Below are 15,265 nucleotides of genomic sequence, written 5' to 3'. Positions count from 1 at the left end.
CTATGGGCTATAGCAAACCTAAGCACAGAGAGCTGGGGCTCCCCAAGGGCATCCACCCCACCAGGGTAGAAACCAATTATAGACCCAGGCACTGCAAGGCAAGACTACTAAGGATAATTTAGCAAACTTTTATACAGCACTTACTTTGTGCCAAGTATTGTTCCATACTAGCCCTGATGAGTTTTTTAAAAACCTGTTTGCCAGATGGGGAAACTGAGGCAAAAAAAGGTTAAACTAACTTAGTCTGTAGTGATCACTCAGCTAATAATCTACAGAGACAAGATTTGATTCCAGGTAGTGTGGCTCCAGAGGCTATGCTTTTTCATTATTATCTCGCACTGGCTTTTAGATACCTGAGATTACAAAAAACAAACCAAAACTAAATTAAACACCCACACTCAGACACACTTCAAATGAGCCTCAATATGAAGTGATTTTTAATAATTTTCTACAATTGTGGCTGGGCGCGGTGGCTCACGCCTGTAATCCCAGCACTTTGGGAGACTGAGGTGGGTGGATCACGAGGTCAGGAGTTTGATAACAGCCTGGCCAATATGGTGAAACCCCGTCTCTACTACAAATACAAAAATTAGCCAGGTGTGGTGGCACGCACTTGTAATCTCAGCTACTTGGGATGCTAAGGCAGGAGAATAACTTGAACCTGGGAGGTGGAAGTTGCAGTGAGCTGAGATCACGTCACTGCACTGCAGCCTGGGACAGAGCGAGACTCTGCCTCAAAAAAAAAAAAAAAAAAATTGTCTTATTTAACTCCATATGATATGGATGTTAAATGATATGGATGTCATTTGTAATAGGTATTTGGGCTACTCTAATTTTCTCATGAGAGCACAAGATGTTGAAGTGAGGAGTTGGGATCAGTATGTATCAATTCCTACAAAAGTCCCCAGTGCTGAACATCTGCCACACTGTGCCAGAGCCACAACCATCTTTAAAATTTACAAATCAAATGAGCTTCTAATCAGAGTTATATTGATCTATACTTGGGACACTCAATAGGAAATATGGAAGAACATTTTTAATCTACATTCAGTTCTCAGGTCCCACTCTCCATTTGCCAGCAAGTAAGACAAGTTCAAAATTCTCTTCTGTCTCCATGGGCTGAGAATCTCAAGGTAATACAAGGTTGGGTTTGTAAGGAAATGTCACCTGCAGTATTTCCTGTCCCTCTTTTTCTTTTCTCTTTTCTTTCTTTCTTCTTATACGTACAGTGCTATCATGAGGAGGGCAACAGGGTAAAATGTACACTTTGGATTTAACTCTAAATCTTGGCTCATGTACTCATACATTGTGTATCTTTGGATAAATTTTTAGACCTCTCTCTTCCTAGTTCTCTGCCTATAAAATAGGGGTAGTAATAGTATCTGCTTCAAAATAATGTTTTAAGGAGTGAGTAATATCTGTGGAGTGCTTAGAAGAGAGCCAAGGGCATAGGGAGCCCTTAATAAATGTTAGTTAATATTATCACCAGAACATGTAAGAGGTTGTTCCTCCTTATACAGGCAGAGTTGCAGAAGAAAAATTCTAATAGCAGAGTTACTAGCGTTGATCACTATTAATGTTTCTATGTAGATCACATGAAAACACTTTAGAATTTATTGACAAAATAATTATATCTAGTCCTTTGCTTTACTGTTATCATTGGGAATATATGGTTCTGTGAACAAGGTAACATGGCAATTCGTAACAAGTGTTACTGGAATTGTGACTAGAATTGTTACTGAAATTGTGGATGTTTTGCACTTTGTTTGCCTTTATCAGTCAAGAAATAAATGACTCTTGCTTTGGAGATTACAGTTTATGTTGCTAAATGTAATGTATTGTACAATCATAGAAAATCTTCCATATAGGGGATGCAAATTCAATTTTTACTTAGCTCTATAGTCTCTTATATCAGTAAAGGCAAACAAAACAATAAGATGATTACTCAATTTATTTTCCATACCATACCTTCCTTCACTTCCTGTTTTTTGTCCTGATTTTCCAGTTCTGAGTCCTGGCCAACTTTAGGTTCCACCATTTCCTCATCTTCCTCATCCTCTAGAAAAAAGAAAGAGAAAAATACAATATTTTCTTTTCTCCAAATCAAAGTCTTTGGTTGATAGTGGGAGGTAGGGGTAAAGGGTAAAGTTCCAATCATTTAGGGCAACATCTAAGTAAATCAGTCCTCAGTGAATGCCCAAGATAAACGTTCATGAATTTATGAATAAATTATCTCCAAAAGGGGCCTCTTTGAAAATTTCCCCAAGCTGTTGAGAAAACCACACCGAATGGGCACCTGTACATCCAGCTCCAGGCTCTTACCATGTGGGATGTCTTGGAATTGCCTCCCTGACCTCTGAAGCTTCTTCGAAGATGGCCCAGGAATAGATTTTAAAATGTTTCCACCTGGAGCACATTTTCCACAGGGGACACCTGTTGTACAGATGACTCATTTCCAATTTAATTCTCACCAAATTAATTTGTTTTTGACCTACAGGAAAGGGTTAAATACAGGTCTGACCCCAGGTCAAATGCCATTGGCAAGTAAACAACCAAGGGAAGGGACCCCAAAGTCAATGCCATTGGTCTGGGAGAAAACAACTCAAAATGGTATTTACACATTCAGAGCAGTTCATGCATTAATGTGAATTTAATGAGACTAACAAGTCGACTGAGTTGGCTACCCCGCCAGATGTTACAGTGCCCTTCCTGCCCTATGCAAATATATGCTCATTTTTCCTCTTCTCTCAACTTGCCTTTCCTAGAGGCCCCTTCCATTATAGAGTGTTTGAAAGCATCAGGCACAATGCAGAAGGTTTAGGGGAGAGTCAAGGTGTCACAAGAAAATCCAAATTATAGAAAATAAAATGATATAAAAAATAAAATTTCCTTTCAGTCTTTATGGTATTGCACTCCATGTAGGTTATCGATTTCAGTGGTTCAAATATAGTTGAACAGAAATGACTTTGCTTCTCTCTCTACCCATATATTCACTCATTCAACAAATATTTACAGACCTTCTATAAAATCTCAAGCTCTGTGGATAGTCCCATTTCCATCACAATAAATCCTGAGATTCATCAACTCAAAATTTCAGCACCAATCGCTTAGAATACATTATAAATGCATACTTAAATGCTCAAATAAATAAGTATATCCTGAAAAACAACTTACAAAATTCTAACTAATATTAAGCAAGTCATTTGTGGAAGGAATATCAATTTTAAAAATATAGATATGTAAAGTATAGCATTGCAATTTAGATATTAGAATTTTAAAAATATGAATTGTAATTGAAATACTATACTCTATAGGCATGCAGGTAGACTGTGGAGCCAAGTTCACTACTTTATAACCACACTATACATATATAAGAAAGGAAGTAAAACATTTTAAAGAACTGTCATTTATTATTCACACAAACCCCTAAGGTCACATTTATTAGACGAAAAGTCGCACTTAAAATTTTGAAAAGAACACTGTTACCCAGACTTTTAAACAAATAAATCTTTAAAAAGTTGGCCGGGTGGGGTGGCTCAAGCCTGTAATCCCAGCACTTTGGGAGGCCAAGACTGGTGGATCACGAGGTCAGGAGATCGAGACCATCCTGGCTAACACAGTGAAACCCCGTCTCTACTAAAAAATACAAAAGAAAAAAAAAAAACTAGCCGGGAGAGGTGGCGGGTGTCTGTAGTCCCAGCTACTTGGGAGGCGGAGGCAGGAGAATGGCATGAACCTGGGAGGCGGAGCTTGCAGTGAGCTGAGATCCGGCCACTGCACTCCAGCCTGGGTGACAGAGTGAGACTCCATCTCAAAAAAAAAAAAAGTTAAGTTACAAATAGCATATCTATGTCCTTATCCATATGTTAAGATATTAATGCTATCTCTTCATACACACACAAAAAAATCCATTTGGAAAGTCCTGATTAAAATATCCATCTCGACATGATGTATCTTCCTGACCCAAGGACTAAACACAAAGTCTAGTGAAGATCTAGCTGGAGAGGTTTCCTCTTTCAGTAATCCTTGGATGAAGAGGCAGTTTTCAAAAGGCCTCTCTGCTGCTGGTAAGTGGCTTCATTTCTGAACCTTCTGGAGACATTTCTTTAACAGATTCAGCAGCCATGCCCTGAAACTTATTAAGTACAGGGCAAATACAACAAAAACCAAGGTAATAAGGCCAGAACTATAGGTTGAACTGTGTCCCCAAAATTTATATGTTGAAGTAATAAACTCCAGTACCTCAGAATGTGGCCTTATTTGAAAATAGAGTCACTGCAGATATAATTAGTTCAAATGAGGTTATAATAGAGTAGGGCACCTAATCCAATATGACTGGTGCCATTATAAAAAAGGGAAATTGGACACAGACACGCACACACATAGGAAGAATACCATGTGGAGATGAAGGCAAAAATCAGCCTGATGCTTTTACAAGCCAAGGAACACCAAAGAGTGCCAGAAAACCACCGGAAGTTAGGAGAACAGATTCTTCCTCACAGTCTTCAGAAGGAACCAAGCCCACAGACTTCTTGATCTCAGATCCCAGCCTACAGAACTGTGAGGCATTACATTTCTGTTGTTTAAATAGCCAGTTTGTGGTATTTTGTTATGGCAACACTAGAAAACTAATAAAGCCAGTAAGTGCATTTCCTTCTATAATCTTACAATTTAGTAAGAAGGGATACAGGAGATATTCAATAATACTTAAGGCAGTGATGAGTGCATCACTTGTATAATCTAATTTATTTATCAGAACTTAGTACCATTAGTCCAGTTTTACAGATGAGGAGACAGAATAATTTCCCCCGAAGGAATTGCAACCACATCCCGCTTCAAGTTCTGTCTGGCTCTGCCTGTTTTGGGGTCTGTGATCTTTAACCACTACGCAAACTGCCTCCTGAACCACAGCATGATGTGAAATAGAAATGCCACAGAGAAAGGGCTGAAATACAAGCAGCTGCAATGATATGTTGCAAGGTAAGGAGGCTTTGCAGGGACTTTTTGAGGTGGACTTGCACGGCCTCAACATGGATTGTTCTTCCACATTCAGGAGGTGAGCAAATACAAGTTGTAGCTGAGAAGTTATGTTTCACACCCTTGAGAGCTGTACATAATGGATTATTTTATTTATCAGGTATATATATGCTACAACCACATTCTGTTCTAATTTTCATTCTGGAATCCACTGCTTTGAGACCTGGCCGGCAATGCTTAATATGAAGTGTTAATTCCTCCAGCCAGAAAGATTCACAGCTTGGGTGAGAGCAGCACCCCGAGGGAAGTATTTGATCTTGTTCCAGGCTGGAGTCCATCACTTGCTGGCCCCTGGATTTTATCCAATTCATAGGAACTCTCTGAGCCCCCATTTCTGATCCGCTGGAGTGGGATAATAAACCTTCCTTAAAACACATTGTTATTGTAAGAATAACTAAGTAAAATAACCAATACAAAATTGCTTTTTAAACCATCAAGGTCATTGGGAACATACTTAAGCAGAAATCTTCAAAACAAACGTTGCCTTAGATTCTAACAAATATTGACTGAGCACTTACTATGTGCCAGGTGCTGGGCACACACCAGGGAACAAGACAGACAAAATAATCTCTGTGCTCACGGAGCTTCCATTCCAGTGGAGAGAAACCACAAACGAATAAAAAAAAACAAAATATATACTGTGTCAGACAAGTGCTATGGGGGAAAATACAAAATAGGAAAGAGATTAGGCATTCTGGTCAAGAGTGGGAGGGTCTCAATTTAAAGCAGAGTGAAAAGGCCCACTAAGGCCACACCGAGATGACATGTGAGCAAAAACTTAAAGGAGTTAAGGGAGTGAGTTGTGTGAAGACCTTGGAGGAAATAAGACTAATAACAAACAGATTCTTGCTTTTCAATCCATGGACCCGAAGGAAGTAATGGATCAAGGTCTGTATTCATTGATAATTAGTTATACTGACTATAGATAACAATTGTGCCTTCATTGCAGCCATCTAGTTTGTGCACTTAAATCTTCTAGTTCTTAAAACTAAAAGCAGTTTTACCAAATGACTTTGAATTAGTCAGCTTTAAATAGTAACAAGTTCTCATCTTTCACAGCTATAAGGGTGTTTATTTTAAACATTAATTCTCAGAAGAGTCAAAAAAGAAACACCATGACCAAAAGTGCCACTACCAGCTTATTGGAAAATATTATTCTGTGAAGGGCTTGGCTATGAAAAGGACTAGGTTTGTGATACGACGTCTAGGTTCATGCATAGAAGCATGTGAGGAAATAGCAGGTTATCTAATTCCTTAAATGGAAAATCCTTCCCCAGAGAATATGTTTTTGATCAGTCTAAAAAAACACACACACACAACAAATATGTATTGTGTTTATAGTATGTACAAAGTTTATAGTATGTACAAATGGGAAACTGTGAAAAACAGTGAAATTTAAAAAATAGTACCTGCCCTTTTAAAGTGTCTACAAACCAGTTGTAGGTATTAATTTTTAGTGGCCACAGAATTCTTTGTCATCCTTTCAAAGACCTAAAGTAAGTTTTTCGGTGGATTTGCTAAGGAAATAAAACACAAGAGACTGGTTTGTTTCTCTGCATACTGATATGTTTGCCTTGCTCAGCAAAGAGAGTATATTTTTCTTTAAAACTCTGGTTTCCTTTCTGGTGCAATTGGAATTACTTCTGTTGAAACCATTTTCAAAACAGTTAAATAACTTTAAAGAAAAGGATTTATGTAGACCTGCTACAGACTACTGATATATGAGTTGTGCCACTAGTTCATACCCAGTTACGTTTCCTTTGAGATTGGAGGGAAAAAAATTACCACCCATGTATGGTTTCCGGTATCCAGGTCCACACAAGAAATTAAACTAGTGGCAGAAGTTAATTACCTGTCAGTCCAAGGAGCTAATTTCTAAACAATGGCATCTTTTAGACACATTATTTTATTTAATACCCATATTCTGCCGTCTCCAGTTGCCACATTCATTCCACCTGGTTGGAAAAATCTTTGGTAACCACTGTCTTCCTCCCTTAAGATTTTCAGAGGTCTAAGAACAAATAACTGTATATTATGCAGCAATCACAGATAGCACACTCAGCACGAGGCTCGGCCCTTTGCCTGAGCTCTAGAAGAGTTCGTTTCCTCCATTACTCCATGGCTCTAAATCAAGCCGACGTAGACCGTTTTAGTATGCAGCAGTCCTCTGCTCACTGACTTGTTCTGATAGCCTTACAAATGTGAGGTATTTGACAGGGAGTGCAGTGGAACATTTGTCAGTGTTTGGCAATACAGTATAACAGCAAAACCCCTTTCTGTCCGGGGCATATTCCCTTTGTAGCAATTACGGATTGGTGATATGGTGGATCCTACTTTCCTCTCTCGAAGCCCAGTGGGAGAGAGTTTCCTGCTGTTCATCTCCTGGTGGCCAGGGCACAGACAGGATCTGGGGAGTCAGACTGGTTGCTCCTAACTTGGGCTTTGTCTTTGGATCCTTGCAGTCAAAGCTGAGAAAAAAGTTAGGATTCATTTTGGGGAAAAACCCAGTAGCAGCAGTGATGCCCAACATCCCAGCAAGATTGTTCCAGAGGCCCAGTGTTCCAGAGTTCCCTTGGTGCCCACGCTTTTTCAAACCTGTTCCTTCTGCCTCCTGTTGATTCTGTGAGTACCAGATTTCCTTCCAATAAATCCCACCAGAGGCGTTGTCAGCACCAGATTTCCTTCCAGTAAGTCCCACCGGAGATGATGCCTGCTGCATGCAACCAGAACCCTCAGCGACACAAGGCGACCCTCTGTGAAGAGCGGGGTTTGTGTTTTACGAGGCCACTGGGTTCTTGTTTTCCTCAGTCCCCTTAGGGCTTGCAAAACCTCGGGATAAGAGGATCTGAGCTCCTGCCAGAGCCCTTGTTGCTCTGCTCCTGACGTTTCATGAGAGGACTGTGGCTCCTCCATCTGCCACCTCAGGAAGACTGCTAAGGCTGGCTCAGGTGGAGAGTGAAGGCAGGGAGTGGAAAGGGCCATTTCACTCCATCCTTCTTAGCTCCAGAGGGCATCCTGCTGCTGCCCAGAGCAGCAGGCACAAAGCAATGACCACTTTGACTTTGAATTGAATGGGCCAACGACTGCAAGATGCACAATTATTTTATATACCGCCAAGAAAGACGATTACTGCTATTAAACTATAACACATCATCAATTCTAATGTGAAAATTGTGAATGTTAGAAATGATCAAATACGTTGTGGCTTATGAAATGAATAGAAACAAGCTTCCAAGATGTAAACTGGCAAGGACACAGAGGCAATTCTAAATCAAGCTTCCTACTGTACTATTACTAGAGAACAGACTTGGAGAGAGATAAAGACCTGAGTTTTTCTGTTTTGTTTTGTTTGTTTGTTGTTTATTTGTTTGGATATGTTCTTTTCAACTTAAGAACAAATGCCCTAGCCACTTTTATATAATTCCATGTATGGATATTCAGATGGTGATTCTTCTTATAACATAGTTTTAAATTTTTAATAGAAAAAGACTTACCCCTTCAAGTTCTGTTAAAGTTTTTAAAAAAATATTGGAAGATATTCTTTGCAGTTCTGGTTTTTGGTTTCATCTTTTTGCATAATGCCTTTTGTCCCATCTCATCTTTTCTAATACTATACGCTCAATCTGGTTAGCACTTACACCTGTATCTTCCACTATCACCTGCAAATTGATTTCTCCAGCCAAGATATCCCTTCTAGGCTACAGACTCTGTAGTGGACATTCCAACACGACTGTCTCACGGGCACCTCATACTTGACATGTCCACAGCAGAGCTCTGACCTGCTTAATGGTGCCACTGTTCATATGGAATCCCAGCTGGATACCTGAGCACTACCCTCAGTTCCCCTTTTCCATCAGGGACTAGTAAGAGCAGGGGGGTCTCAGTCCCATCCATTCCACCTCCAGCATCTGTCTTGAATCTGCCTGTCTTTACAGCCCTTTATGATATAGCTCTAGCAGCTTTAACTCTTCCTCTAAAACAGATTTGTGAATCCCCTCCATTGTTCTGCCACCCACCTTGTAAATATCTCTACAATAACACATCTCATACCGTATAAAATTAGTTTTTTACATCTCTCTCTACAACCAGAGTAAATGTCCCTCAAAGACCTACTCTTTTTAGTATTATCAACGTTAAGTACTGAGACTGGCAATATGAAAACAGAAGACTGTTCTGGAAATTACTAATGGTACTACATCACGTAGGGCCTTGAATGGCAGAACAAGAAGTGTGGACTTCTTCCTAGGGATCAGTAGCCCACTTTAAAATCGCATTCAGTCCATAAATATCATTAGCAATTTCAAAAGAAACCCAAGGCACTGGGGATGCTAAATATGGTTTTTGAAGCCACACTTCTCTCTTCCCCCGCATACCCTTTGTGCAGATTCCGATATATCTGTCTGGGGATGGCTTGACCCTCAATGAAAATCATTGCTGTCAATCTACCCTGCAGGGAAACTGGAGGCTTTAAAACACACAAGGGTCAAGTTCTGATTTTGTTTAAGGATATGACAGCAACGTGGAGGCTGCAGGAGAGTGGGCAAGACTGAAGCCAGGGCACAGTAAGAAGGCAGGCCATAGCCGTAGTCCAGGCAGCCGTTGAGAACCTGACTTTGGTCAGTGTAGTTGCCAGCGGGTGTGATGAATCAGACTATGAATTTAGACATGTATTTGCACAGCAGACAGTGAGGGCTCTCGCGCAGAACTCACTCAAGCCACCCTACCGTTGGACCAACTTTGGATACAGCTTGCCAACTTTGCCGGGAGTCCAGAGAGAGCCACCCTCCCAATATGTATCACAGCAGCCAAGATAAAGTATAACATGCACCACTGAATGCTTACACAAACCAAGGTGAGCGCCTCTACGCTTTAAAAATATGCAGGAAAGACATATTTTGTGGGATTTTCAGTAAGCACTTTGTTAAATATACTACATGCTAATATTGAAAAAACCTTCACTTTCTGGTCTAGAAAAATCTGGCCAGAGTAAAGAAAACATACATTTCTCATCATACAGAGCGCTCCTGTTAACACTCTAGGCCACATCAGATCTCTCCTAAGGCTCTAACATGACAGTACTTGGAAAGTTTACTTCCTGATGGAATGTCACCCAACGCATTGCAAATAGGAGGAAATGAAAGAAAATATTTAAAATGAGAGGGGAAATCAGAGAATAGTACTTTTTAAGCAGCTGTTTCTGAAACTTGTAAGAGCACTGATATGTAATATATGCATAGTAAATATGTATTGAATTGAATTGACATGGGTCAGTCAGCTTGCATGGAAGGACAGAGATGAGGAAGAGAACAAGGACCTCCTCAGAGATACTCAGGCAGGAGTCTGTGGATACCTTCAGCAGTTTGATGTCTGGAGATAAGAAGGCCTGACTGATCTGTGTTTCCATACGTTTTTCTTCTTAAACCCCTTTAATGGCTCCCTATTTCCTAGATTAGCTCAGCATTTAAGGCCCACTACCATCTGATCCTAACTTAATTCTCCAGTATTGCTCACAGCAGAGCAGCCTTTGACTCAACTGTGCATAAAAGAGGCCAAGTTTGTTGTTAGAACCCATTCCTCCACTATCTTCCTTATCTTCAGTCTTAGATCTTTCAGGCCCTTGTTACCCAAGATTTCTCGGAAAGTCATGGATCCTTTAGCTACTGAAGAGAATAGTTGGATGAACTAATTCAAACTGATAGACTACATAATGGTTATCCAAATAAATTAATCTATAATGGCAAATTGCAGATTTTATGGGATATGGGAAGGTGAGATATTTTGAAAGAGCACAGCCACTTCTCAAGTCAGTTCTCTTCCCTACATTCTTGTAAGCAAGGCCATCCCATTGCACAACTCCAGAAAGCAGCATCACCATTATGGCCTATGTGAATAGGGCCTCCTTGAGGTGTGTAAGACACAGCCTTTATGGCTATCCTTGGCAGCCCTATATATGTATCTGTCCACATATGCATGCACATGCCTACACACACACACACACACACACACACACACACACACACACACACACACACACACACAGAGAGAGCAAAAAATTCAAAACAATTGAAGATGCAATTCTTGGCTGCTTGGAAAATAAGGAGGGACTCCTCTATTTTTCAGACTCAAATCCTTTCTGCTATCTACTTCTGCTTTTGGATAATTCCATTCTCTATTCTTTTGCTTTCTCTACTAAGTCTTCCCAAAGTGCAAATCTGCAGTTTCTCTTGGTGGGAACCTTGCTTGTGAAAAAGAAAACCAGAGTCACAGGGATAGAGATGTCACAATATTTAACTTTTAGGAGTAACTGTAGATCTGTCCCAAAGGAAGGCAGACACTCAAGGACTTCACATACTAGAATTGTTATTGTGTTATGATAACCAGTTTAAAAAAAGAGTAAAATAAATAGAAACCATTTAGAAACACTATTTTCGCTGTAAGGAAATTGTTCCTAAGGACAAAGTGGTACCTTCCATACCTAAGAGTCGCCAACTCTGTTAATGTTAGAGCTATTGTCACATGAATCACTGCATACATAGGTCATCCCACTAATATTAGTACATGTTCTCTAGCATTCCTTTTATTAATAGGATCAAATCTCATCAATTCTATCTCTTTGTATACCCTTCTTTTGCACATCTCCCTTTATTCTCTCCATTTCCCACCTCCTTTTTTTTTTTTTTTTGGTTAAGGCCACCTTGGCTTTTTATGCAGCACCTAGTCATTGTTCCCTACCTCCAACCTCTTTCCACGCCTACTCTTGCTACAAACAACACTGTCCGATCAATCCTCTTTAAACAACTTGTTCATATCAATTTCCTGGTGGAAATATTTGATAGCTTCTATGACATGCAGAGTGAATGCTGAGTTCCTTGGCCTAGTCTTCAAGTCCTCTAAGGTCTGGCCCCAATATGTGCTTCCTGTCCAAATTTCCTCTACTGTGTTCACCCCCGCACACACATGTATATATACACATGCATACTCCAGTCTGCCTGCACCAACACAGTATCTGCTGCACACATTTCCACATGCCATCTGTACTTTGGTTCATGCTTCCCCTCAGTCAGACTCTCCTCTTCCTTTTCTGTTACAAAATATGAGCACCTACTATGTGCTGGGTACTATTCTATGTATTGGAGATGCAGCAGTGAACAAAACAAGTAAAACTTTCCTGCCCTCATGGAGCTGGAATTCTAGCAGGAAGATGGAGAATAAACAAGATAAACAGTTGAAGTATATAGCAGGTTAGAGAGCTGCAAGCACTAAAGGCAAAAAGACAGTGGTAGGTGTCACAATTTTACACAGAGAGCAAGGGAGGTCCTTACTGAGAGGTGGCATTTGGTAAAACACTCAAGGAAGTGAGGGATCAGGTTATATGGACCCCTGTGGGAGAGCAACCTAGGCAAAGGAAACAAAAGCACAAGGGTAAGAGTGTACCTGGAGTGTCCAAGGCCTCCAATACTTTCTGATCTTCCCTACATGTTAATCCAGCTACACCGATGACCTGATTCTAAGGACTCCCCCCACCCAACAGTCCCCCAGGTTGTTCCTGCTCTACCTGTTAAAGGGATTTCTTCTTCCTTTAACCTCTCATAGCACTTCAGTTGGGTATCTCCTACAACCTTTTCTTCATCCAACTAAAGAACTATTATGTTTAAGATTGTGGCATTTATCATTCTCCAGCCATGACATATTAATTGTAAGTAGAACATATTTCTCTACATTTATGAGTTTTTCCCTCCCAAATTCTTGGGAGTAGAATCCATTAATTATTCATATCTGTATGCCCCAAAATGGGTGTCTAGTAAATATTTTGACTGTCTTAAATTTTAATAATTTCCAATTTCCCCAGTAGTTCTAAAAAGGACATTTTCTCAGTGGTTTCCCCAATGTTTCAGTTGGATCATGAATCTCCTCATTCAGCATCAAAGTGTTTTCCTTTCCTTGATCACTAAAGCCCTACCACCACTAACAGCAACTCTTGTCTACACTCACCTATGCCTCCCTGCACCCACTGTGAGGTTCACGGTCCTTTCTTGTTTGTTTCCTGTCCCAGTCACCGGTCACCAGGTACTTACTGACCACATATTGTGTGGTAAGATGTATTCCAGGCACCATGGAAAAACAGTAGCTATTGATTTATTGAATCCTGCATGTCTATCAGTCTATTGAATCCTCATAATAACTCACTGAGGCAGGTATTATGAGCTTTTTCTACATATAAGGAAACTGGGGCTTAGAAAGGGAAGACACTTCCACTAAGGTGAATGAGCTACACGCAGCAGTGAATTCAAGAGTCAAACTCATGTTTTTCCAACTCCCAAACCCTTTCTACTGCTAAACAGTACCAAACAGTATAAAGAGAAAAGGGGAAATGTAATTGACATTTGTGGTTTTGACCATCCAGAACCCACCACCCCACTTCTTGGGATAACAGTCCCTCTATTCTTTGGTGGACACATCCTCCCTCTCTCCTTTAAGTAAATACTCTTTAAGATTTAGAGGAAGACTTTGTATCTGAGGCGAGGATCAATGAGACTATTTTTCCTTGTACTATTAGTAAAATGACCATATATATCTACCATAAATTGGGATACTTCTGAGGGAGAATGGAGGTACAATTAATAATTAAGCTGCAATGACAGGTGTGAATAAAGAGTGCCTGGGAAAACCAGACCTATGGTCATCATACCTGTCAGTCCACCTCCTTTGGACTAGGTGACTGTCTTGGGAAATTCTGGATGTATCTCCTGTTATAGAAGTAGACGCCTCTTTTCTATTGGACTGAGTGACTGTTCCGACTAAACCAGAACACATGGTCACCATCAGGAAAGTGAACTCCTCTCCTCTACTGGATTGGGTGTTATACTGCTGTGGAACTGAAGCTGCCATGGCTCACCACATGGAACATAAAAAAGAAGGAATAGATAAAGCAGGACTAAGAGATGGATCATGATAGCAACTTGGAACCTAAATTGAGCAGTAGCTGAAGCTAGTATGACCCCAGTGCCTAGGGCCAATTTTTATTTATAATAGCCAACAAACTTTCTTTTGGCATAAGTAATTTTGGTTGATTCCTCAGTCACTTGCAATAAAAAATGTGTGAGTCGTCAAGAACTAACAATGACTGAGTATCTTCTTTGTTATTTTTTCTTGATAATCCTTTCAGCATGCACACCATCCTGCAAGGTACGTGGGGTTAAATGCATGAGTTGCCATATTGCTCAGGTTCAAATCCTGCAAGTGCTAGCATTTTTACATTTCTACAATTTAGAAATAATCATGGGTTACTTACTTAACCCTTGCCCCTCAGTTTCCTCAGCTGTAGATAACAGAATTACCCTCCTTGGATAATGGCAATACTTTAATTACTTTATACATTTAAAAACATTTTGTTATTATTGATGACAAAATTGAGGCTCAAAGAGGTTATATACGTTGCTCAACTACTAAATTACAGATTTTTGAACCCCAGTTTTTGAAACTCCACATTCCATTCTGTTTCAGCTGTGTCCACACTGGTGCCAGACTGCCTGAACTAGGCTGTGAAGGATGAAGGTATGTTAAAGGGTTTGGAGGTGAAAGTAAACACCTGTTACAACATGTCCAGTGGAAAGGAAAAGTTGTGGAAGTTGCAACAATATTTGGAGCACAGTTGAAAACAAAGCTACTAGCTGTATCCTGTCAAACTGACTCCAGCTTCTTTTTCCTTGCCTATTCCAGTTTCAGTTGCCTATTATAGTTTCAACATGGCCAGTCGGATGCTTCACAGTCCATGTGTAGGTATAGCCATGCTCCCATCTACCGCATGGAGTCTTCCTTGAAGAGTTTTGTGTTCCCCAACACAAGACCATGCCATGTGTCCAGATCTATCTCATAATGCATGGGCTACCACTCTTTGGTTTGCTGACTATACTTCAACTGAGCTAGCTTCTTGGACATTGACTGATGTTGTCAAGAACTCATACCTCACAGCTTTTGCATTGGTATTCCCTGTACCTGGAACACTCTTCCTCCAAACATTCATCTTTCTCCATGATGTCTTTAGGGTCCTTATTCAAATGTCACATCATCTGTGAGGCCTTCCCTCTTCCAACCCCAGTTAATATAGCAACATACCACTATCTGTTGTGCCCTGGCACATGGCACTTGTTTTCCCTTCACCCTCACTTATTTTTTAATTGTATAGTACTGACTACTATCTGAACTTCCACATTTATTTATGTATTTA

The 15,265-nt window shown here is 40.2% G+C and overlaps 1 protein-coding gene across 6 annotated transcripts in view; it reads right to left on the bottom strand.

The window, feature by feature from the left end:
* The window catches only part of DYNC1I1 (dynein, cytoplasmic 1, intermediate chain 1), a 338,857-nt gene that overhangs the window by 132,778 nt on the left and 190,814 nt on the right, over positions 1-15,265 (bottom strand). For all 6 annotated transcript variants that reach the window (XM_011955110.1, XM_011955104.1, XM_011955108.1 and 3 more), the window contains one exon: positions 1,969-2,058. In XM_011955110.1, the coding sequence (XP_011810500.1) occupies positions 1,969-2,058 (90 nt within the window). The remainder of the gene's footprint in view (positions 1-1,968; positions 2,059-15,265) is intronic.

This window comes from Colobus angolensis, unplaced genomic scaffold (assembly GCF_000951035.1).
Source record: "Colobus angolensis palliatus isolate OR3802 unplaced genomic scaffold, Cang.pa_1.0 Scaffold394, whole genome shotgun sequence".
NCBI classification, from domain to species: Eukaryota; Metazoa; Chordata; class Mammalia; order Primates; family Cercopithecidae; genus Colobus; species Colobus angolensis.
This window is presented reverse-complemented; position numbering and strand designations above follow the sequence as displayed.